Source organism: Staurois parvus, unplaced genomic scaffold (assembly GCF_062004578.1).
Source record: "Staurois parvus isolate SC_StPar_1 unplaced genomic scaffold, SC_StPar_1.0 ptg000235l, whole genome shotgun sequence".
NCBI lineage: Eukaryota > Metazoa > Chordata > Amphibia > Anura > Ranidae > Staurois > Staurois parvus.
This window is the reverse complement of record NW_028318031.1, coordinates 4,419,639-4,444,480: the sequence shown is the minus strand read 5'-3', so window position 1 is coordinate 4,444,480 and position 24,842 is coordinate 4,419,639. Positions and strand designations below refer to the sequence as shown.

Genomic DNA, 24,842 nt, shown 5'->3' with positions numbered 1-24,842 from the left:
CCTAAGTTAGATTTTTATCCAGTGCTTTGCCTGAGAGCAGTGACTCTCTTGGCTCTCTCTCTCTTCTTCTATAAGTCACGGCCAGTGAGGAGATAGTGGGGGACAGGGCTGAGTCGCTCTATGTGTATCAATAGACACACAGAATGTGGCTTCAAAGTGAGCCCGAGTGACAGACCCCATATCAGGCGGCTTCCTATGGGGGCACCCAGAAGGGTTGAGGAACCAAGTATGCCGGGGAACCCAAGAAGAGGAGGGCCAGGTCTTCTCTGTGCAAAACTACTGCACAGAGCAGGCAAGTATGAGATTTTTTTTTTTTAAAAAACAAACATTTCCTTTAGAATCACTTTAATTCCAAAGAATGCATGCAATACTAACTATTGGTCTTAATGACTAAAGAATATAAGGATAAATAAATATCCATCCTTAGGGACTGCTGAAAACTGTTGGAAATAGGTACATGAATTTGGAGAAATCATTGACATATGTCGTGTGAAGGAATAGCAAAGTTCTAGAGAGTGTTGTAGACACTCTTTATGAACTTCCACGACTATATACACTTTTTCAAATAGTAAACATTAACCTCCCTAGTGGTATGATTATGTCAATATTTCTGTGCTCAAAGCGGTACATTTTTTTTGCATGGAAATATGTTGTTTTTTTATTGTAGGCCTGTAATTTTTAGGAAAACTCACTGAAATCTGTCCAAACAAAAGTCTAGTAAACATCCCGGGTATGATACAATTTTAAACACAAAATTATAAATTATAATATAATAAATAATCCTAAAAAATAATAATATAATAATAATACATTTAATTCAATAATATAATCAAACCAAAAACACTGATATTTGAAATAGAGCGCCATGTTCGCCCGTCACTGAGCTTAGTCGCAAAATCGTTTTCAGTGTCTGATGACGAATTTCCCCACGAATTATTATCACTCATTTCTGCAAGTGGTTCTAATTTACTATCGCTGTTTTTTAGCTGGTCTAAAACTGCTTTTGGCAAAAAAGGGACGCTTTTTGGACGCCATGGACATTTCTCAGTTTCCAGGCAGAAAAAACAGTAAAAATGCAGGCAGGGCACAGGACAAAGCACTAGGGACAAAATGTATGTGAAATGGTTTGATACAGTAATGTTTTACTATGTGATTTTAGTGTATTTAGTGAATGTCACTTTTTAACCTTTCTAAATTGCCCGCTGGTTCCAGAATGCTCGCAGGGACCGGAACTCGGAAGACGGATGTCGGCATTGGCCGAAGGAGATGGCCGGGGACGCTGCAGGGGGGACATCGCAGGAGTGCAGGACCAGGTAAGTGAACCAGGGAATCCCAGAGCAACGCTGCAGGGTAATCCTGAGTGTAGTTCGAGGTTACCGCTTTTGGTACTGAAAGTTTACCCTGAGCTACGCTCGGGAATACCGCCAGGGAGGTTAATATTGTAATAAATTCTACTACAGCTATAAGTTGTAATTTGCCATGTTTTTATATTCGGGAGAGAATCTTTCCATGTTGTGATCTTCTTCTCCTAGACATACAAAACACTTTGACATAAAACATAATGAAACAGTAAATAGCAGTGAGGTATTAAAAATACAAGTAGAACCTAGAATTATTAAGATTATTTTGGCCAGCTATCTGTTAGGGAAATTCTTCCTCGAGTTCCTGTCCCAGTCACATAGCAGAAATCTACCAACTAATTCAATAGAAAGCTAAATATCTCTGATCAATAGATCGAGTTGTCCTTTCCCACAGACACTTACTTGTGTAGTTAGCTGTCACAGAGCTGTTTCCTTTTATGCTGCTTCCTCCAACAAGGGCTGAGACCAGGAAGGTGTAATAATTGCCAGGTATCAGATTCTGTATGGTAAAAGATGTTGTGGCCACAATTACACTGAAAGATGAATTTTCCTGGATCTGGATTTGGTAGGAACTTGCATTTCCAGTAGGTGGTAGCCAGTTCAGAGATACAGAAGTGGTGGTGATATCGTAAGCTGTAAGGCTCTGTACTTTTTCAGGTGCTATAAACAAATTAGAGTAGTTTGGTATAGAGCAATTCAGCTAAATTTATCTTTAATTCCAAAGATTGCATAAATATAATAATAAATATGTGATCCTAATGACTAAAGAATATTATGATAAAACAAGCTGTTCCAAGAGCATTAGGACCATAGCCTATCCTTTAGGACCACATAAACCTATTCTTTGCAGACAGATGCAGTAAATTTGTTAAATATCCATCCTTAGGCAACGAGAATGAAATTGGAAAATAATGAATGCATATGGAAAAATATTATACCTGCATAATAAGCTCAATATACAAAGCATTGCCACAATGAAAAGGCTTTCTAATTTAGACATGTGAGTGTACTTTATACATTTTTTTGGATTTAGCTGAAAACAACTGTCATTCTTTTAAATTTATGTATATTTTTCTTGGTGGTTTAGCTTTGTGAGTTGAGTCTAATGTTATTAAACTGATTTTGTCAATAAAGATTACTATCTCTAATTACTAATGTAAAGTGGTTGTAAATCTCAGACATAAAATATGAACAGAGTGTATCCCTCTATACTGTGTGTTTTTCTCAATCCAGAGCACTAAGCGTCATTTCTGTCTGCTGCCTCATTCCTCTGCTATCTACACGAGTCACTTCTGATGAGTTTTCCTGACACCAATAGTGAACTGGTGACAGGGGAGAGCACAGCCTTTGATTGACAGCTTCAGCTATTTTCCAGTGAGTTGTTTAGAGGGGGTGTGTCCCTTCCCTCCAATCAGCTATCAGAGCTCTCCTCACTGATGTAACTTTCTACTCTCTGCCCCCTGCTTTTCAGAGCTGAGAGATACTGTGTAAATTCTGCACTTTGAATGGATGTAGAGGGAAGACAGCTGTAGATAAACAATATCAATTTATGTTGGAGGATGTGTTTCATCACTGTGTATCACCCGAGGTCAGTCACTGTACTTGCTATATGTGAAGGTTTATAACCACTTTAATAAAAATCTACATATCTCTGATCAATAGATTGAGCTGTGCATTTCCATGGATACTTACTTGTGTAGTTAACTGTCACGGAGCTGTTTCCTTTTATGCTGCTTCCTCCAACAAGGGCTGAGACCAGGAAGGTGTAATAATTGCCAGGTATCAGATTCTGTATGGTAAAGGATGTTGTGGCCACAATTACACTGAAAGATGAATTTTCCAGGATCTGGATCTGGTAAGAACTTGCATTTCCAGTAGGTGGTAGCCAGTTCAGAGATACAGAAGTGGTGGTAATATCATAAGCTGTAAGGCTCTGTACTTTTTCAGGTGCTACAAATAAATTAGAATAGTTTGGTGTAAAGTAATTTACGTCAGTTGATCCATAATTCCAAAAATTGCATAAACAAAGTACTAAATATTTGGTATTAATGAATATATATATATATATATATATATATATATATATATATATATATAATAAATGGCTTCATATGACTATTATCCTTCAATAAAAATGCAGTTTTTGGCATGATCAGTCCTATTTTCCATATCAATGCCAAAATGTCACAATTTCTGCCAAGGTATGCAAACTTTTGAGTACAACTGTACATAATACTAAATATTTGGTATTAATGAATAAAGAATATTAGGATAAAACAAGCTGCCCCACTGCATTAAGCCACCATCCATCATTTAAGACCACATACTCCTATTCTTTACAAACAGATCCAGCTATTTGTTAAATATCCATCCTTAGGGAAAGGGAAAAGAGAAGGAAATTACAAAAATAAAGAAAGCATATGAAAATATATTATAACTAGACAATAATCTCAATTCACGAAACCTTGGCACAAGGATAAGGCTCTCTAATTTACCAATGTGAGTGTAGTTTTTGCATCCTATTAGAAATAGCTGAAAATAACTGTCCCCTTTTTTTTTTTTTTAAATAAAAAGCTAAATAGTTTGGTATAAAGTCATTCAACTAAGTTTTTTTTTTTTTAATTTTTCAATATACCAATTTATATATATACAAACATTATTAAAACAATCATCATATAAAATTCCAATTTACCTATCTTCATTTCAAGACTATTAACTTTCATCTTGGCATTCTTTTCCCCCTCCCCGTATATATAATTTTCCCCTCCCCCCCCACCCCTTCCCTGTCAGCCTAGACTGACGATTTTCTACTCATTCCAGAGGTCCTAGTCCATAAATAGGACTTTTTTACTACTACCTTTCCACCCATAACGTTTGAGCTCTTTTACCTATATTCTAGGTATAAATTTGACTTCTTAAATTCCTCCCATTTCTTCCACCTTTTCTGGAAAACCTCCAACTTATCCTCATCCATATAATAAAGTTCCTCTAATCTATATACCTGCTCCACTTTATCTACCCAATCCTTTATTTTTGGTACTTCCTGTTCCCTCCAAAACTTGGGTATCAATCCCCTCGCTGCATTCAAATAATACATCAAACCTGAGTTTTTATATTTTTTCGGAGAAAGTTTACCACCATAAAAAATACAAATCTCTGGGTCCTTTGAAATATTACCCTCCATTATTTCCTGAATTAAGCATTCAACTAAGTTAATCCTTAATTGCAAAGACTGCACATACCTAGTGTCAAATATTTGGTCTTAATGTATTTTTTATGTAATTCAGCTAAGCTGACCATTAATTCAGAAGTTTGTATACACACAGTACTAAACATATGGATGCAAGGCCTGAGAAGATTAGAATAAAAACAGCTGTCATCAGTACATTAGGACCAAAGCCTTTCCTTCAAGTACATGCCTATTCTTTAAACAGATCTAATTGATTTGGTAAATGTCCACCCTAAGGGACAAGGCAAAGAGAACAAAATTAGAAAAATAAGGAACATGGAAATATATTATAGCTACACAATCGTCTCAATTCGAAAAGCTTTGAAAACAAGGAAAAGGCTTTCTAATTTAGACATATGAGTGGAATTTTCACATCTTATTGGAGTTGGGTGAAAATAAATTTCCCACTCTTTCAAAATGTTGTATATGTATCCTGGTGTATTAGCATTGAAATTGAGTGTTATGTTATTAAACTGATTTTGTCATTAAAGTTATGGTCTGTTTGTGATTGACAGAAGGCAGTTTCATAGCCAATAGCAGGCTGTTTATTGGCTATGGTATCTATCTACTTTCTGCTGTCAATCGCAAAGAGAGAGATGACCTGATAGTGAACTAGTGTCTCTAAATCTCCATCAGGCTCTGCCCACACAGCTACAAACCTCCTTGACCACTGAGCTGTCTGTATGGTAACTGCATTGGCATGGAGGGAGCTTAGAAACTGCTGGAAACTGTTGGAAACAAATACATGAATTAGGAGCAATCATTGACATTTTTCATGTGAAGGAACAGCGAAGTTTTAAAGAGAGTTGTAGACACTATGAACTTCCCAGACTATATGCACTTTTTTACGGTAGTAAAAACAATAACTCCTTGCCGACGACGGTACACAAATATGCGGCCTCTCGGCAGCTGTGTCTTGACACTGAGAGGCCGCATATTTGCATACCCGATGTAAACAATCATGTGATGAGACCACGTCATAAACCCCTTAAAGGGGTGGGAGGAACTGGTGCCAAAGGGTTAATACAATAATGTTAATTTTAATTAAATTTACTACAGCTGTAATTTCTAATTTGTCGTGTTTTTATATTCAAGAGATAATTTTTGCATGTTATTATCTTCTCCTAGACATACAAAACACATTGCACATGACATAAAACATAATGAAACAGTCAATAGCAGTGAGGCTTTACAAAATACAAGTAGAGCCTTTAATTATTCAATTTATATTGGCTGGTTATTTGTTAGGCAAATTCTTCCTCTAGCTCTTGTCCCAGTGACAGCGTAACTCTACCAACTCACTTAATAAAAACATATCTCTGATCAATAGATCGAGTTGTCCTTTCCCTCAGACACTTACTTGTGTAGTTGGCTGTCACAGAGCTGTTTCCTTTTATGCTGTTTCCTCCCACTAGGGCAGAGACCAGGAAGGTGTAATAATTGCCAGGTATTAGATTCTGTATGGTAAAAGATGTTGTGGCCACAATTACACTGAAAGATGAATTTTCCAGGATCTGGATCTGGTAGGAACTTGCATTTCCAGTAGGTGGTAGCCAGTTCAGAGATACAGAAGTGGTGGTGATATCATAAGGTGTAAGGCTCTGTACTTTTTCAGGTGCTATAAACAAATTAGAATAGTTTGGTATAAAGTAATTGAGCTAAATTAATCCTTAATTCCAAAGATTGCATACACGTAGTATCAAATATTTGGTCTTAATGCATTTTTTACCTTATTGCATTCTTTGCATTAGGGTAAAAAAACTTCTGTGTGCAGTTTCCCCTCAGCCCCCCTTATACTTACCTAAGTTAGATTTTTATCCAGTGCCATGCCTGAGAGCAGTGACTCTCTTGGCTCTCTCTCTCTTCTTCTGTAAATCACAGCAAGTGAGGAGAGAGTGGGGGGCAGGGCTGAGTCGCTCTATGTGTATCAATAGACACACAGAATGTGGCTCCAAAGTGAGCCCAAGTGACAGACCCCATATCAGGCGGCTTCCTATGGGGGCACTCAGAGGGGTCGAGGAACCAAGATTGCCAGCGGGGAACCCAAAAAGAGAAGGGTCAGGTCTTCTCTGTGCAAAACCATTTCACAGAGCAGGCAAATATGAGATTTTTTATATTTAAAACAAACATTTCCTTTAGAATCACTGTAATTCCAAAGATTGCATGCATATAGTGCTAACTATTTGGTCTTAATGACTAAAGAATATAAGGATAACACAACCTGCCCCAGTGCATTAAGACTACAGCTTATCCTTTAAGACCATATATGCCTATTCTTTACAAACTGATCCAGTTAATTTGTTAAATATCCATCCTTAGGGACAGGGGAAAAAGAAGGAAATTAGAAAAATAAGGAATGCATATGGAAAATAATATAGCTGGACAATAGGCTCAATATACAAAGCTTTAACAAAAGGAAAAGGCTTTCAAATTTAGACATATGGATGAAATGTTTACATCTTATTAAATGTAGATGAAAACAACTGTCACTTCTAAATCCCTATCAGGCTCCGCCCACCCAACTATAAACTTCCTTGGTTGATGAGTTGTCTGTGTGGCAACTGTAGTGTGGGAGGGGAGCTTTTTTGCATTATGGATGGACTGTATGTACCTGCTGGAAACTGATGGAAATACGTACCGTATTTTCCGGCGTATAAGACGACTTTTTAACCCCTGGAAATCTTCTACAAAGTCGGGGGTCGTCTTATACGCCGGGTGCTGTGCTGAAACCTTACTGTACTTCCGAGCTGACGCTTCTGCGCATGTCTTCGGCAGCAGTAGACGATCGCGGATCACCATAGCTCGCAGAACTGCATGAGACGTCGGATGCAGCAGTGCTCGATTGAGCTTGACTGAAACTGTGATATGCAGAGAAGGGATACACATCGGGTAGCGGCTTCTACGCATGTCACAGTTTCAGTCACGATCAATCGAGCACTGAACGGCTGCATCCGATGTCTCATGCAGTTCTGCGAGGAATGGTGATCAGCGATCGTCTACTGCTGCCGAAGACATGCGCAGAAGCGTCAGCTCGGAAGTACCGGTATGGTACTGCTGCATCCGACCTTGTCCCCTTCATTTCTATGAAATACGGTAATTAATTATTAATATTATAATGTCTTCACTGTGGCAGTTTTGTGCAATTTATGGTACCGCTCGGATCATCTTGGAGACAGGCAGGGCTGGGCAGGCAGGGAGAGCTGACCCACCCAATCCAAGCAGGCTTTGTATGCAGTGTGCACAGTGTGCACAGAAAATACTGGTACATCGCTTGCCGTGATTGGTTGGTAGAGGGGTAGTCTTATACGGCGAGTATAGCCCAAACCCTATATTTTAACAGGAAAAGTAGGGGGGTCGTCTTATACGCCGGAAAATACGGTATATAAATTTGGAGCAATCATTGACATATGTCGTGTGAAGGAACAGCAAAGTTCTAAAGAGTGTTGTAGACACTCTTTAAGAACTTCCACGACTATATGCACTTTTTGAAGTAGTAAACATTAATATTGTAATAAATTCTACTACAGCTATATGTTGTAATCTGCCATATTTTTATATTCGAGAGAGAATCTTTCCATGTAGTGATCTTCTTCTCCTAGACATACAAAACATACTGCGCATGACATAAAACATAATGAAACAGTAAATAGCAGTGAGGTATTACAAAATACCAGCAGTACCTAGAACTATTAAGTTTATTTTGGCCAGCTGTCTGTTAGGGAAATTCTTCCTCCAGTTCCTGTCCCAGTCACATAGCAGACATCTACCAACTAATTCAATAAAAAGCTAAATATCTCTCATTAGTAGTTTGCATTGTCCTTTCCCACAGACACTTACTTGTGTAGTTAGCTGTCACTGAGCTGTTTCCTTTTATGTTGTTTCCTCCAACAAGGGCAGAGACCAGGAAGGTGTAATAATTGCCAGGTATCAGATTCTGTATGGTAAAAGATGTTGTGGCCACAATTACACTGAAAGATGAATTTTCCAGGATCTGGATCTGGTACGAACTTGCATTTCCAGTAGGTGGTAGCCAGTTCAGAGATACAGAAGTGGTGGTGATATTGTAAGCGGTAAGGCTCTGTACTTTTTCAGGTGCTATAAACAAATTAGAGTAGTTTGGTATAAAGTAATTTGGCTAAGTTGATCCATAATTCCAAATATTGGACACACATAGAACTAAATATTTGGTCTTATTGACTAAAGAATATTAAGATAAAATAAGCTGCCCCCCAGTGCTTCACCCCCCCCCCAATTGCCTATCCTTTAAAATTATATAAGCCTATTCTTTATAAACTGATCCAACTAATTTCTTAAATATCCATCCTTAGGGACAGAGCAAAGAAAAGGAAATTAGAAAAAAGGAATGCATATGGACAATCATTTCCACTCACAAACCTTTGAGACAAGAATAAAGCTCTCTAATTAACCTATGTGAGTGTAGCTTTCACATCTTGTTAGTCTTAGATGAAAGTAACTGTCACACTTTTAAAATGATGTATATGTATCCTGGTGTTTTAGCTCTGTGGGTTGAGTCACATGTTATTAAACTGATTTGGCTAATAAAGATTACTATCTCCTTGTGAATGACAGCAGGCAGTTAGTCCCATAGCCAACAGCAGACTGTTTATTGGCCATGACATCTGCCCAGTACCTGCTGTCAATCACAAGGAGAGAGATGACCTAATGTTTCTGAATCCCTACCCAACTGGTAAACATTAATATAAATGCATATTTTAATTAAATGTACTACAGCTACAAGTTGTAAATTGTCATGTTTTATATTAGAGAGAGAATCTTTGCATACTGTGATCTTCTTCTCCTAGACATAAAAAGCACATTGCAGATGACATATAACATAATGAAACAGTCAATAGTAGTGAGTTATTACAAAATACAAGTAGAACCTAGAATTATGAAGTTTATTTTGGTCTGTTAGGGAAATTCTTCCTCGAGTTCCTGTCCCAGTCACATAGCAGAAATCTACCAACTAATTCAATAGAAAGCTAAATATCTCTGATCAATAGATTAAATTGTCCTTTCCCACAGACACTTACTTGTGTAGTTAGCTGTCACAGAGCTGTTTCCCTTTATGCTGCTTTCTCCAACAAGGGCTGAGACCAGGAAGGTGTAATAATTGCCAGGTATCAGATTCTGTATGGTAAAAGATGTTGTGGCCACAAATGCACTGAAAGATGAATTTTCCTGGATCTGGATCTGGTAAGAACTTGCATTTCCAGTAGGTGGTAGCCAGTTCAGAGATACAGAAGTGGTGGTGATATCATAAGCTGTAAGGCTCTGTACTTTCTCAGGTGCTACAAACAAATTAGAGTAGTTTGGTATAGAGTAATTCAGCTAAGTTTATCTTTAATTCCAAAGATTGCATAAACATAATAATAAATATTTGGTCTTAATGACTAAACAATATTATGATAAAACAAGCTGTTCCAAGAGCATTAGGACCATAGCCAATCCTTTAGGACCACATAAACCTATTCTTTGCAGACAGATGCAGTAAATTTGTTAAATATCCACCCTTAGGCAAAGAGAATGAAATTGGAAAAATAATGAATGCATATGGAAAAATATTATAGCTGCAATAGGCTGAATATACAAAGCATTGGCACAAGGAAAAGGCTTTCTACTTTAGACATGTAAGTGTAGTTTATACATTTTATTGGATTTAACTGAAAACAACTGTCATTCTTTTAAAATTATGTATACTTTTCCTGGTGGTTTAGCTTTGTGAGTTGAGTCTAATGTTATTAAACTGATTTTGTCAATAAAGATTACTATCTCTAATTACTAATGTAAAGTGATTGTAAATCTCAGACATAAAATATGAACAAAGCATATCCCTCTATACTGTGTGTTTGTCTCAATCCAGAGTACTAAGTGTTATTTCTGTCTGCTGCCTAATTCCTCTGTTATCTGCATGAGTCACTTCTGACAAGCTTTCCTGACACCAAGAGTGAACTGGTGACAGGGGAGAGCACAACCTTTGATTGACAGCCTTAGCTTTCTTCCAGCAAGTTGTTCAGAAGGGGAGGGGGTCCCTTCCCTCCAATCAGCTATCAGAGCTCTCCTCACTGATGTAACTTTCCACTCTCTGCCCCCTGCTTTTCAGAGCTGAGAGATCCTGTGTAAATTCTACACTTTGAATGGATGTAGAGGGAAGACAGCTGAAGATAAACAATCACAACTTATGTGGGAGGATTTGTTTCATCAATGTGTATCACCTGAGGCCAGTCACTTCACTGGGTATATGTGAAGGTTTACAACCACTTTAATATACATGTCTCTGATCAATAGATTGAGTTGTGCATTTCCACGGACACTTACTTGTGTAGTTAGCTGTCACAGAGCTGTTTCCCTTTATGCTGTTTCCTCTAACAAGGGCTGAGACCAGGAAGGTGTAATAATTGCCAGGTATCAGATTCTGTATGGTAAAAGATGTTGTGGCCACAATTACACTGAAAGATGAATTTTCCTGGATCTGGATCTGGTAAGAACTTGCATTTCCAGTAGGTGGTAGCCAGTTCAGAGATACAGAAGTGGTGGTGATATCATAAGCTGTAAGGCTCTGTACTTTCTCAGGTGCTACAAACAAATTAGAGTAGTTTGGTATAGAGTAATTCAGCTAAGTTTATCTTTAATTCCAAAGATTGCATAAACATAATAATAAATATTTGGTCCTAATGACTAAACAATATTATGATAAAACAAGCTGTTCCAAGAGCATTAGGACCATAGCCAGTCCTATAAGACCACATAAACCTAATCTTTGCAGACAGATGCAGTAAATTTGTTAAATATCCATCCTTAAGCAAAGAGAATGAAATTGGAAAAATAACGAATGCATATGGAAAAATATTATAGCTGCAATAGGCTCAACATACAAAGCATTGACACAAGGAAAAGGCTTTCTACTTTAGACATGTGAGTGTAGTTTATACATTTTATTGGATTTAACTGAAAACAACTGTCATTCTTTTAAAATTATGTATACTTTTCCTGGTGGTTTAGCTTTGTGAGTTGAGTCTAATGTTATTAAACTGATTTTGTCAATAAAGATTACTATCTATAATTACTAATGTAAATTTGTTGTAAATCTCAGACATAAAATATGAACAAAGCATATCCCTCTATACTGTGTGTTTGTCTCAATCCAGAGCACTAAGTGTCATTTCTGTCTGCTGCCTAATTCCTCTGCTATCCGCATGAGTCACTTCTTTCCTGACACCAAGAATGAACTGGTGACAGGGGAAAGCACAGCCTTTGATTAACAGTCTTAGCTCTTTTCCAGTGAGTTGTTCAGAAGGGGGGGGGGGGCTTCCCTCCAATCAGCTATCAGAGCTGTCCTCACTGATGTAACTTTCCACTCTCTGCCCCCTGCTTTTCAGAGCTGAGAGATCCTGTGTAGATTCTACACTTTGAATGGATGTAGAGGGAAGACAGCTGTAGATAAACAATCACAACTTATGTGGGAGGATTTGTTTCATCAATGTATATCACCTGAGGCCAGTCACTTCACTGGCTATATGTGAAGGTTTACAACCACTTTAATCTACATATCTCTGATCAATAGATTGAGTTGTGCATTTCCTCAGACACTTACTTGTGTAGATAACTGTCACATAGCTGTTTCCCTTTATGCTGTTTCCTCCAACAAGGGCAGAGATCAGGAAGGTATAATAATTGCCAGGTATCAGATTCTGTATGGTAAAAGATGTTGTGGCCACAATTACACTGAAAGATGAATTTTCTAGGATCTGGATCTGGTAGGAACTTGCATTTCCAGTAGGTGGTAGCCAGTTCAGAGATACAGAAGTGGTGGTGATATCATAAGCTGTAAGGTTCTGCACTTTTTCAGGTGCTACAAACAAATTAGAGTAGTTTGATATAGAGTAATTCAGCTAAATTTATCTTTAATTCCAAAGATTGCATAAATATAATAATAAATATGTGATCCTAATGACTAAACAATATTATGATAAAAATAAGCTGTTCCAAGAGCATTAGGACCATAGCCAATCCTTTAAGATTACATAAACCTAATCTTTGCAGACAGATGTAGTAAATTTGTTAAATATCCATCCTTAGGCAACGAAAATGAAATTGGAAAAATAATGAATGCATGTGGAAAAATATTATAGCTGCATAATAGGCTCAATATACAAAGCATTGACACATGTGAGTGTAGTTTATATATTTTATTGGATATAGCTGTATACTTTTCCTGGTGGTTTAGCTTTGTGAGTTGAGTCTAATGTTATTAAACTGATTTTGTCAATAAAGATTACTATCTCTAATTACTAATGTAAAGTGGTTATAAATCTCAGACATAAAATATGAACAAAGTGTATCCCTCTATACTGTGTGTTTGTCTCAATCCAGAGCACTAAGCGTCATTTCTGTCTGCTGCCTCATTCCTCTGCTATCTGCATGAGTCACTTCTGATGAGTTTTCCTGACACCAAGAGTGAACTGGTGACAGGGGAGAGCACAGCCTTTGATTGACAGCCTCAGCTACTTTCCAGTGAGTTGTTTAGAGGGGGTGTGTCCCTTCCCTCCAATCAGCTATCAGAGCTCTCCTCACTGATGTAACTCTCTGCCCCCTGCTTTTCAGAGCTGAGAGATCCTGTGTAAATTCTACACTTTGAATGGATGTAGAGGGCTGACAGCAGTAGATAAACAATCTCAACATATGTGAGAGGATTTGTTTCATCACTGTTTATCACCTGAGGCCAGTCACTTCACTGGCTATATTTGAAGGTTTACAACCACTTTATTAAAAAATCTACATATCTGTGCCTGCTGTCAATCACAAGGAGAGAGATGACCTAGTGTTTCTGAATCCCTATCAGGCTCCGCCTACCCAACTAGTAAACATTAATATTAATGCGTATTTTAATAAAATTTACTACAGCTATAAGTTGTAAATTGCCATGTTTAATATTAGTGAGAGAATCTTTGCATACTGTGATCTTCTTCTCCTAGACATAAACACATTGCACATGACATAAAACATAACGAAACAGTGAACAGCAGTGAAATATTACAAAATACAAGTATAACCTAGAACTATTAAGTTTATTTTGGCCAGCTATCTGTAATGGAAATTCTTCCTCCAGTTCCTGTCCCAGACACATAGCAGAAATCTACCAACTAATTCAATAGAAAGCTAAATATCTCTGATCAATAGATTGAGTTGTCCTTTCCCACAGACACTTGTGTAGTTAACTGTCACAGAGCTGTTTCCTTTTATGCTGCTTCTCCAACAAGGGCAGAGACCAGGAAGGTGTAATAATTGCCAGGTATCAGATTCTGTATGGTAAAAGATGTTGTGGCCACAATTACACTGAAAGATGAATTTTCCAGGATCTGGATCTGGTAGGAACTTGCATTTCCAGTAGGTGGTAGCCAGTTCAGAGATACAGAAGTGGTGGTAATATCATAAGCTGTAAGGCTCCGTACTCTCTCAGGTGCTACAAATTAATTAGAATAGTTTGGTATAGAGTAATTCACGCCAGCTAAGCCATAATTCCAAAGACTGCATACACATAGTACAAAATATTTGGTCTTAATGATTAAAACAAGGTGTGTCCACTGCATTAAGCCACGTCCCATCCTTTAAGACCACATATGCCTTTTCTTTACAAACAGTTCCAGCTATTTGTTAAATATCTATCCTTAGGGAAAGGGAAAAAAGAAGGAAATTACAAAAATAAGGAAAGGATATGGAAATTTAGCTGGACAATCATCTCAATTCACAAAGCTTTGACACACGGATAAGGACCCTTAAATAAATCTTCAGGTATCAGGGAACTCCTGCTAATAAATATTATATCTACAGCTCACAATACGTTAAAGTGGTTCTAAAGCTTCAAGGTGTTTTACCTTAATGCATTCTATGCATTAAAGTAAAAACAAATCCCATCTGTGTCACAGACTCCCCTCTCACCCCCCTGAGCCTTATGTCAATCCAGTGCTGTGCACGAGAATTGCAGGTCTCCCGGCTCTATCTCTTCTCACTGGGTAGATTTGTAGCAGTGGTATCCATTGGCTCCTGCTCCTGTCAATCAAATCCAGTGATGAGGGAGCAGAGGACAGTACTGAGCCCTGCTAACTGTGTCAATAGACACAGACAGGGATTCTCGGGGGTGAGCACACACGAATGCCCCCATAAGAAGCAGCTTTCTATGGGGGCACAGGTCATGGGGGAGCACTGGCAGGAGACCCAAGAAGAGAAGGATCAAGGCTGCTCTATGCAAGACCATTACACAGGTACTGTTAAATTAATACTATTTCCTTTTACGTTAGGCGTTAGGCCTTCAATCGTATAAGAAGTCATATTGTTAGTTATGTTGACAGTAGGATCTCCGAGAATCTGGATGAAATATGAGCTGACATTTCCATATGGTTTGTCCCAGCTCAGAGATACCGAAGTGGAGGTGATATTCTCTGTCTTCATGTATTGGACTGTTCCAAGTACTATAAGTAAGCACACAATCAACTTAATATTAGCGATGAGCAACATAAAAACTATGAATCCGGATGCATACCAAGATCACGTTGATCTGTCATCTGTGAACATCCATGGATAAGAGAGACAGTCAGTAAAAGAATCAAATTCAGCATTCTCCATCTTCAAATGTTGTCCTGGCCCATTTTCTACTTGGATAACAATTTTATCTTGGAGATCAACTGATCCAGTCAAGAACAAAAGCCCCCACAGCTAAATGTAATGTGACCTCCCCACCCCCTCTCCCCTATGCTCTAAATATTACTGCTTCTAATTTGGAAGATGAGTAGTCTGTAACTGAAACTGCAATGTTTAGGAAAGAAAATCAGAGAGTACATGGAGCATACCTCACAGAATTCCAAAACTGGAAACTGGAAGACAAAACAAAACTGGAAGAAACATGAAGCATGCCTTAATCTAATTGAATTACGCCCAAATTTGAGTAAGTAAAATAGAACCCCTTTTTTTGACTGTTGCTCAGGGATATTAATATAAGAAAATTAGGGTGTCTAAATAAGCCGGTCTTTTCCAACCTTTTGACACACGGATAAGGACCCTTAAAATAATCTTCAGGTATCAGGGAACTCCTACTAATATTTATATCTACAGCTCACAATACATTAAAGTGGTTTTAAAGCCTCAAGTTGTTTTACCTTAATGCATTCTATGCATTAAGGTAAAATAACCCTTCTGTGTCTAAGACTCCCTCCTCGCCCCCCATATACATACCTGTCAACAGACACAGCCAAGGTGGCTTGGGGGCGAGCAAACACGAGTGCCACCATAGGAAGCAGCTCTATATGAGGGCACTGGGCAGGTGGGAGCACCAGTGGGAGACCCGAGAAGAGGAGGATTGAGGCTGCACTGTACAAACCATTACACAGATAAGTATAATGTGTTTATTATTGTAATTTAAAAAATTTAAGTTTTAATATCATGGACAGTAAGTTGATATATAATGATAAATACAGTAACAAAATAAGGAATGTAGTGTGCTTAGCATACTTAACACCCAGAGCTTTCTTATATAATAAAAGTATTTTTTTTAGCAAAAATAATTAAATAAAACAAATGACAATAATGACAAGAAAAGAAACACAGACAGTGAAAATTGTAGAATTCCCTCACATAGGTGGTCAATGCAGAAGTACCCCCTTACATTGGTGATCATTGGGAAAAGAACCCTCCTACAACGGTGGTCAGTGGGGAAGGATGTTTTTATGTTGGTGGTCACCGGGAGAAAGACTCACCTAGGGTTCTTTTACACTAGGAACTGCACATGAATCCTACAGGAACCATACAGCGTTCCTGTGGGATCCACATGCAGTTCTGTGCCGTACAATTTCAGCCCATTTATTTTGAGCATTCATTACTCTTGGAAATGCACTGCAACTGGTTTGCTTGGTACTTTTGTACTTTGCAATTTGGTGTAATCCAGTGTGGTCAAATGCACTGCGTTTGTGACCTGCATTTGGGGTGTCAATAACTTTGCACTGATACCTGTTGAAGATCTCAAGAGCAGTGTGATTGGAATGTGTTGCAGAAAAACCAGTAACGTGGGTCTCCAGCACCATGTTTTATTGTGAACGGGCCCTTTAATTGGTGGTCAGTAGGAGAAGGCCCCTCTTGCATTGGTAGTAAGTGGGAGAAAGGCCCATTTGCACAGATGGTCAGGGGGAAGCATGTTCCTTACATTTGTGAATCTGGAAGAAGAATGTCACTCTTGCAGATAGCTAAAAGAATTAGTGATTTGAGAGGAATTAATTGTTAATTGGTCAACTGACCACTAGAAAACTCTGGAGGAAGCCTAGGATTCCATACAGACACTGAAAATTATAGTTTCAAAGATACAGGTTACCACCTATCCAATATACTGTAGTATATACCATCTTTTTTCTTTTCATATTGCATCTACTCCTTTTAGCACATAACATGCACTTTCAGGTTCCGAAAATAGTTTTCAGACACAGGAACAATTTGTCACAATATTGCAGCACATAACATTGCAGAACAAATGAATAATCAATAATAAGTATAATATCATAAGATTGTTACTATAATCAGTAACTATACCAGGAAAAATATTGTTGTCTCTAAGCATAACCAGATAATAGTAATATTCCAAGTATTATATTTTTGCCCCAAATTTTTTACAACCTTGCCATAATATATAATGAATAAAGTATAGCATCAACATACAACAGTCCAAGATATCAGTGGCGGAAAATTTGTGTCAAAATGTCTATGCTAAATACAAACTGATCCAAGGACACGTTGCTGAACCTGTGTACAATTAATCTTATTATCATTTAAAGGTGTGTATTTAATGCATTTGATCTTTAGCTGTTTTATATTCATATGTTTTCATCTTTGGGTTTTTAACTGTGATGGCTGCACCATGGTGCACAGTGTTTCTTATGTATCATGCTCTAAATTTTATGTGTATTTACTTGCAATCATCCATCAAAAACACACTCAGCCTTGTCCAAACAGACATCAGCATTGCAATCAATCATTTTGTGGGGTAGTCTGTGTGAATACCAGTATCCCCTGATATCCAGGGGCGGACTGACAACTCATGGGGCCCCCGGGCAATAGGGGATCATGGGGCCCCTGTGTCCTTGCCCACACTCAAAGCACACCCAAAAAAGCCTATAAAAGAAACCAGGGGCATTTCATGGAGCCCCCTACTGACCTCAGGCCCTCGGGCAGTGGCCGAGTGTTCGAATGGTCAGTCCGCCCCTGCTGATATCACAGCTTCCTGCTATAAATCCAAACTCATTCCCAAAGACCTGAATTTTGTGTGCATGTTTGATTAACAAAATGATGTGTATGTGGCTTCCTTGGATCATAATTATTAATTTAAAATTGTGAAATTAATGACTGATACAATTAGATAGCAGATGGACAAGATTTTAAAAGATTCACGTCTTTTCTCATTATATAATCAATACATGTATGGCAAAAAAATGTATTACATAATCATAACTGATGGAACTATTGAATGCAATACTTTATAACCCCCAGATGACGTTTGTAAGAACAGGCTACAACATCAGAAACGTCTGATAAAACTGGACTTGTTATTTATACTGATTGAACTGTTCCTTTCAATGTTCTTATTACAATAGAAGATAAAGAAATGTTGAAGCTGGTTGCTAAGAATAGCAAGAAGAGTCCTACTTTCAGAAAGTTCTGTTTCTGACTCTTGACAGATTATTATCATGTTGCCTTACTGCCCAGAATAGCTATGTTGGCTGAAACTTTGTGCTCCTAAGAAAGCAACCCTTAAAACCTAGGTCATAAAATAAAGGCCAGAAGAGAAGTGATCCACTGCTATTCTGCAAGGTCTGGCGGTTAAACATGGAGATCACAACCCTGATTTCTAAACCAATGTTGTGGAAAATAAGGAATGTATTCTTAGATACCAGCAGGCATAATATGCTTTAATGATTCTGTTCCCCAGTATACACTCTTTGACAATGAATTTATTTATGTGCCCTTTGAGGGGATATGTTTGTGGATCTATACGTGCACTGCTTTACTGCAATATTAGTTGGAACAATGTACAATTCTGATCCAAACTTTAGGTCCTGTATTTCTGTATGATTTACTGATGCAGCAAAAGTTACATAACCAAATATGAACATAAAATAAGGAATATTTTTTTCTGTCCAGTTTTTGAGCTCAGTGTTACTTTTCTTATGTGTGTTCATTTGTGAGCTTCTTTTTCTATTGCATTTGAAAGTTTACAAGAACAACTTAAATCATATTATTAAACCATACAAGTTCAGTATAATGTGACATTTAATAAAAGCCAAAAACACTGCTTTAGTGACCAAGAAATCAGAGCTAAATCATTATAAAGTGGTTCTAGCTTAATTTTCCCAAAGACACTTACGTGTATAGGCAGATATATTTGATGCTTTCCCTTCTACCGTGCCAGCAACAGCAAAGACCAGGAAGGTATAATAGTTTCCAGGTGTCAGGTCTTCAACTGGAAAATATGTTGAAGATGTATTTTTTCTGAAGGCTGGATCTTGCAGGATCTGGATGGAATAAAATGAGACATTTCCTTCTGGTTCCTTCCAGCTGAGCAATACAGAGGTAATTGTAATGTTGTCTGCAGTCAGGTTCTTCACGCTTTCTGGTTCTATAAAGAATAAAAACAGAAGATATAAGTCTACCTCCAAGAAAAAAAATAAGATGTATAGATACAGGGGGAAATGATGGGAACTAGCAGAGTCCTAGGTGGCTGGATGGCACACTGGCATACTAGCCCTCTACCCCCACCCAAGCCCCCATTTATTTATCTCTCCTATTCTTCAACCTCATCGCTCTCCTGTCAATATGATTCACCCTTTTTTGTTCCCCTGCCCTCCCTTAATTTCTAATTTCTCCTAAGTCCCAGTTCATATCCCTTCTCCAAGAACCCCTCTGCTTCCCTATCTTTGGACAGAAGGGGGCTTCACATTCACATTTATATTCCCATTTTATTACTTATAACTTGCAGTTCATTTTTACATGACAGAAATCAAAATCAGTGAACTCTGAGAGCTCACTCCACAGGGTACCCAGAGATAATGGAAAGTGGTTGCTTCTTGGTTGACCCTAGAAATTATAGTGATTCCAATCGAATAGTTCTCTCCTCTTTTGGCAGGAGTAAATTCCTTCTAGTTAATTGTAATGGAATGTATACCTTTAATTTCTGTATACAGAAGACGGCTGATTTCCACTATGTTGTTACTTTAAAAATAAGTATAAATTATGGAGCAGTACATTTAAAGGATACATTCACCTTTCATAACATGTTACATGTTACACCCATATTCAGGGTGTAACATGTAACATGTTAGGAACGGAACGGCTCCCAGATCCCCGTTGTGACAGGTAGTAGGGGATCTTCACCTCCTTGCTAGTTGTCACAATTTAAAAAAGAGTATTCTGTGAATGAGAAAACTAAAAGTCCCAACAGCCTTTGCAGCTGTCGGCTTTTATTTCTCAGTGAACACAGCGCCATGGTAGGTCTTTGAGTCTTCCTATCAGTAGCTATTTGCTTGCCTGTATGGAGTGTACGAGCAAGCAGATATAGTGACAGGTCTGCAGGAGACCTGCATGGCACCAGAAATCTGCTCATCCCTGGTGCAAAGTTTTAGAGAAACAAAAAATAATAAATGCACATTTTTTTACCTGCAAAAAAAGTGCATGTATTATTTTTTGTAAAAAGGCAACCTTATCCTTTAATACGCAAGAATCCTAATTTATATAGAAATATAGAAGGGGTGGTCATAATCTCTGACTTCAGATTTTCCACTCCTGATACTGTAGTTTAGACAGAAAATATTGTTACTGTATATTCCAATGTTTTGCATGGGTTTTTTTAACCATTTAAGGACCGCCCTATAGCAGATATACTGCTACAGGGTGGCCATGCTGTGCAAAATCAAAATCGGTAATCGGCAGAGAAGCTGACAGGAGAGAGCACTGTGTGAAAGTGGTTAAAAAAAAAACAAAAAACGAACATTTAGCATTTTCTACTTCAAAATTATATACAGATTGCAGGATGCTACATCATTACTAGTGCCAGCAGTCTGCTAAGCTTTCTAAGGAAAAGACATACTGTAATACAAGAAGCAAATTGTACTGGTAAGAAAAAAAATCCTATTGTCTTAGTTGTACAGTTCAGGACACAGGGTCCTTAAACATTGCAGCTGGGACATCCAAAATCAGTTCAACTGAGAGGTGGACAACACAGTAAATAAGGCCATACAACAAATGGGTCAACAAACTCAGCTCAACTAAAAGATAGCAGCTTGTAGCACCTTATGTCCTAAACAGGCATCATTGGAGGACTGAACATCCACCTAGTAGACCTTAACAAACATATAAACAGAAGCCCAGGTGGCAGCCTTGCATATCTGAGAAACAGATCCCTAATGTTGAAAAGCACTTGATGCATGAACAGATCTGATGAAGTAAACCTTAACATGGAAGGGAGGTAGCCTATCCTTCACACCATAGGCTGTAATGCTAACGTAACTAATCCATCTAGCTATGGAGACTGACAAATGAGAAAGTCCCCCTGCCAATTTTCCACTTCTGGGATGCGGATGGCAGGCAAGGTGTGCTAATATGCCCAAGTGAGGATCAATTCCACTTCCTTTTAAGCTGTGCAACTTCTGGTGCCCCCTTGACGACAGGTGATCATTCAGGCACCCCACCTCTGAGCACAAAGTCAAAACTGGGGCAAGTACCCTTTTGAAAACTCTGGGGCCATGGACAAGCCAAAGGGAAGGAGTGACAAATTGGTAACTGTGATTGCTCACTGCAAGTTTCAAAGTATGAAGTGGGGAGGATGCAGAGTGCAAAACTCTGACACTCTGGACCTAGGCATCTGAGATTTTCTGGAAGGATGACTGACACCCTGCCCCAATCTTAGAAGTTGGGGAATCCCCTCACTGAGAAGAGGCCTTAGAACTAGTCCTGACTCCTTGGAGGACATTGGTTCATTACAAAATTATATTCCTGTCTTAGATTTGGAATTGGAAGATTAGGATGAAAGTAACCATTTCTAACCTAAGGAATGGAGCAAGCAAGCCTTCTTCTGGGAAAGAAGACTAATTGTACCCCCTGTAATCTCCTTGACGTACTTATCCAAATGGGAACCAAATAAGATTTCAGAAATGTTAATTGTTCAGCAATCTGCCACAGAAGCAAATGCAGGTTGCATGTCGGGGCAAACCAAAGAAACAAGAGCTTTATAGAGAGTCTCTAGCCTCTTGTATATTGGGTGCTTGAACATGGTATTATCCTCCTAAGGGGCATTAAGGGTCTTATTAGGACAAGAAGAGGCAGGATCCACCACAGGAATAGCAACGCATTTTGCAGGAGTATAGGGGCCCTATGCTAAACTTAGGGTTAGTAGAATCTAGCTGCTCTAACACTAAACAAGAACATACAGCAACAATAGCTGTGGTATCCTTAGGCTTGGATGAAATTTCCACTAAAGGAGTATAATTCTGATCTGATCCCACAGAAGGACAGAGATGAACCTCAACTGCCACCTTCTCATTGGGGAATGTGTCTGGCTCAAGGTAGAAATCAAAGACCAGTTAAGGAGGGGGTGCTGAAGGAGCATGACTGTGACCCTTACTATGTATGGCCTCAATTAGTTCAGAAAGTTTGTCCATGAAATTTGACATTATTGCAGAAAATTTATGTTTGTATATGAAAGAGGAAGCTGGTGTGGCAAACGGTTAACCAAATGGCCACAGAAGGCAGAGAGTCAGGCTGGGGGCAACTGTCAAAGTAAAGGGTACTAGGGTCCTGAATGGATAAACTACCCCCCATTAGAGCTACACTATATTGCCAAAAGTATTGGGACACCCTTTCAAATCATTGGATTCAGGTGTTCCAATCACCTCCATGGCCACAGGTATATAAGATCAAGCATCTAGGCATGCAGACTGCTTCTACAAACATTTATGAAAGAATGGGTCGCTCTCAGGAGCTCAGTGAATTCAAGCGTAGCACTGTGATAGGTTGCTACCTGTGAAATAAGTCCATCCATGAAATTTTCTTGCTACTAAATATTCCAGAGTCAACTGTTAGTAGTATTGTATCAAAGTGGAAGTGACTGGGAACAACAGCAACTCAACCACAAAGTGGTAGGCCAAATAACAGAGCAGGATCAGTACATGCTAAAGCACAGTGTGCAGAAGTCGCCAACTGTCTGCATAGTCAATAGCTAAAGACCTCCAAACTTCATATGGTCTTCAGATTAGCACAACAGGGCATAGAGAGCTTCATGGAATGGGTTTCCATGGCCAAGAAGCTGCATCCAAGCCTTACAACACCAATTTCAATGCAAAGTATCGGATGCAGTGGTATAAAGCATACCACCACTTGACTCTAGAGCAGTGGAGACATGTTGTCTGGAGTGAGGACTCATGCTTCTCTGTCTGGTAATCCGATGGACGTGTTTGGGTTTGGCAGTTGCCAGGAGAACAGTACTTGCCTGACTGCATTGTGCCAAGTGTAAAGTTTGATGGAGTGGGGATTAGGATGTGGGCTTGTTTTTCATGGGTTGGGCTTGCCCCCTTAGTTCCAGTGAAGGGAACTCTTAAGGCGTAAGCATACCAAGACATTTTGGACAATTTTTATCCTTCCAATTTTGTGGGAACAGTTTGGGGATGGCCACTTCCTGTTCCAACATGACTGCGCACCAGTGCACAAAGAAAGGTCCATAAAGACATGGATTAGCAAGTTTGGGGTGGAGGAACTTGACTGGCCTGTACAGTCCTGAGTCCTGACCTCAACCCAATAGAACACCTTTGGGATGAATTAGAGCGGAGACTGCAGGTCAGGCCTTCTCATCCAACATGAGTGCCTGAGCTCACAAATGCGCTTCTGGAAGAATGGTCACACATTCACGTAGACACACTCCTAAACCTTGTGGACAGCCTTCACAGAAGAGTTGAAGCTGATATAGCTACAAAGGGTGGGCCCACTCAATATTGAATCCTACATATTATGACAGGGATGCCATTAAATTTCATGTTCGTGTAAAGGCAGGCATCCAATACTTTTGACTATATAGAGTAAGTGCTGAGCTTGAGCGAACAAGTCCATTCAACCCTATTTACCTGAGCTCAAGATCTGCCATGCTTATGAAATACAATCCCAGAAAGGGGTTCTCACATCCTATCCAGCTGTAAAGAAATAGGGGAATGCCTTGATGCCAAGCACTTCTAGGCCACTGTAAACCCAGGTAGTGCAGTAACAACTGCTATATTGTGCCACCAGGAGAGAGCCAGAGGATGTTACTGGTGCAAAGTCATTCCCAGAAATGCATGGTGTGCATTAATTCATCTGAAAGTGAGGCTACACTGGCATAGTAGGTGCCAGAACCATGCAGTAAGTGCCCAGGTTGTGAGGTGCCTAGGCGCCACAAAGGGTAGGAGTGCAGGCGCAATAGCACTGGTACAACCATGCAATTTCAGTCAAACTGGCGTCAAATATAAAGCAAAACCTGGCATTCCTGTCTCTCAGTCTGGACCAGAAAGGTGATCGATGGCCCCCATACACCTCAAGGGGGATCAGGAGAAAAAAAGCACTTTGGGCATGAATGTTTAAAGGGGTTCTGCCTTGGACTCACCTCTGAAACCTCTCTAGGAAGGATTGACAGGGCAATTATCTTATCTTGGATTTGCTTTCCATGATGTGCATAACCCTGCAGGGGACTTCAGGAACAGGTTCTGCTACTGACAAGCCATGACCCTGGACCTGCAAAGCACCCTGTGACTATTTGCATGCATTTCACTCTGTGCCAAAGGTAGTGCCTACAGCAAGATTCTATGCATGTTAGCAACATTACAGTCCAGCCTCATATCTTCCATCCAGCGGAGTCTATTTATGGTCCACCCAAGGCTCTGCAAAAAGTCAACTAATCCAGAAGCTGTAGTAGGAATTGCTGTGGCTATGTGTAGCTGGAATATTGATAGTATAATTATCTTGCTACAATATCATCATCAGACAAAGATATAAGGACACTAGCAAACAAATAACGAGGCTAGCTGGGTGTGGTAGAGGTTATATAGGAGAATGTCCCTGCAGTCTTTTTTTTCTCCAGCGTCCAATCACCAAAGGATGGTTGCATGTAACCCAGCCATAATTAATATAGGGCCTGTGTCTTATACTGTATGACTATGAATGCTATACAGTAGCTCCCT

At 39.0% G+C, this 24,842-nt stretch overlaps 1 protein-coding gene across 1 annotated transcript in view; it reads right to left on the bottom strand.

The window, feature by feature from the left end:
* Positions 1–24,842, bottom strand: part of LOC149460091 (uncharacterized) — a 370,510-nt gene that overhangs the window by 37,680 nt on the left and 307,988 nt on the right. Inside the window, 5 exon segments of the mRNA XM_089680163.1 lie at positions 5,951–6,208; positions 8,428–8,685; positions 10,930–11,083; positions 14,959–15,080; positions 19,013–19,264. Of these exon segments, the coding sequence (XP_089536289.1) occupies positions 5,951–6,208; positions 8,428–8,685; positions 10,930–11,083; positions 14,959–15,080; positions 19,013–19,264 (1,044 nt within the window).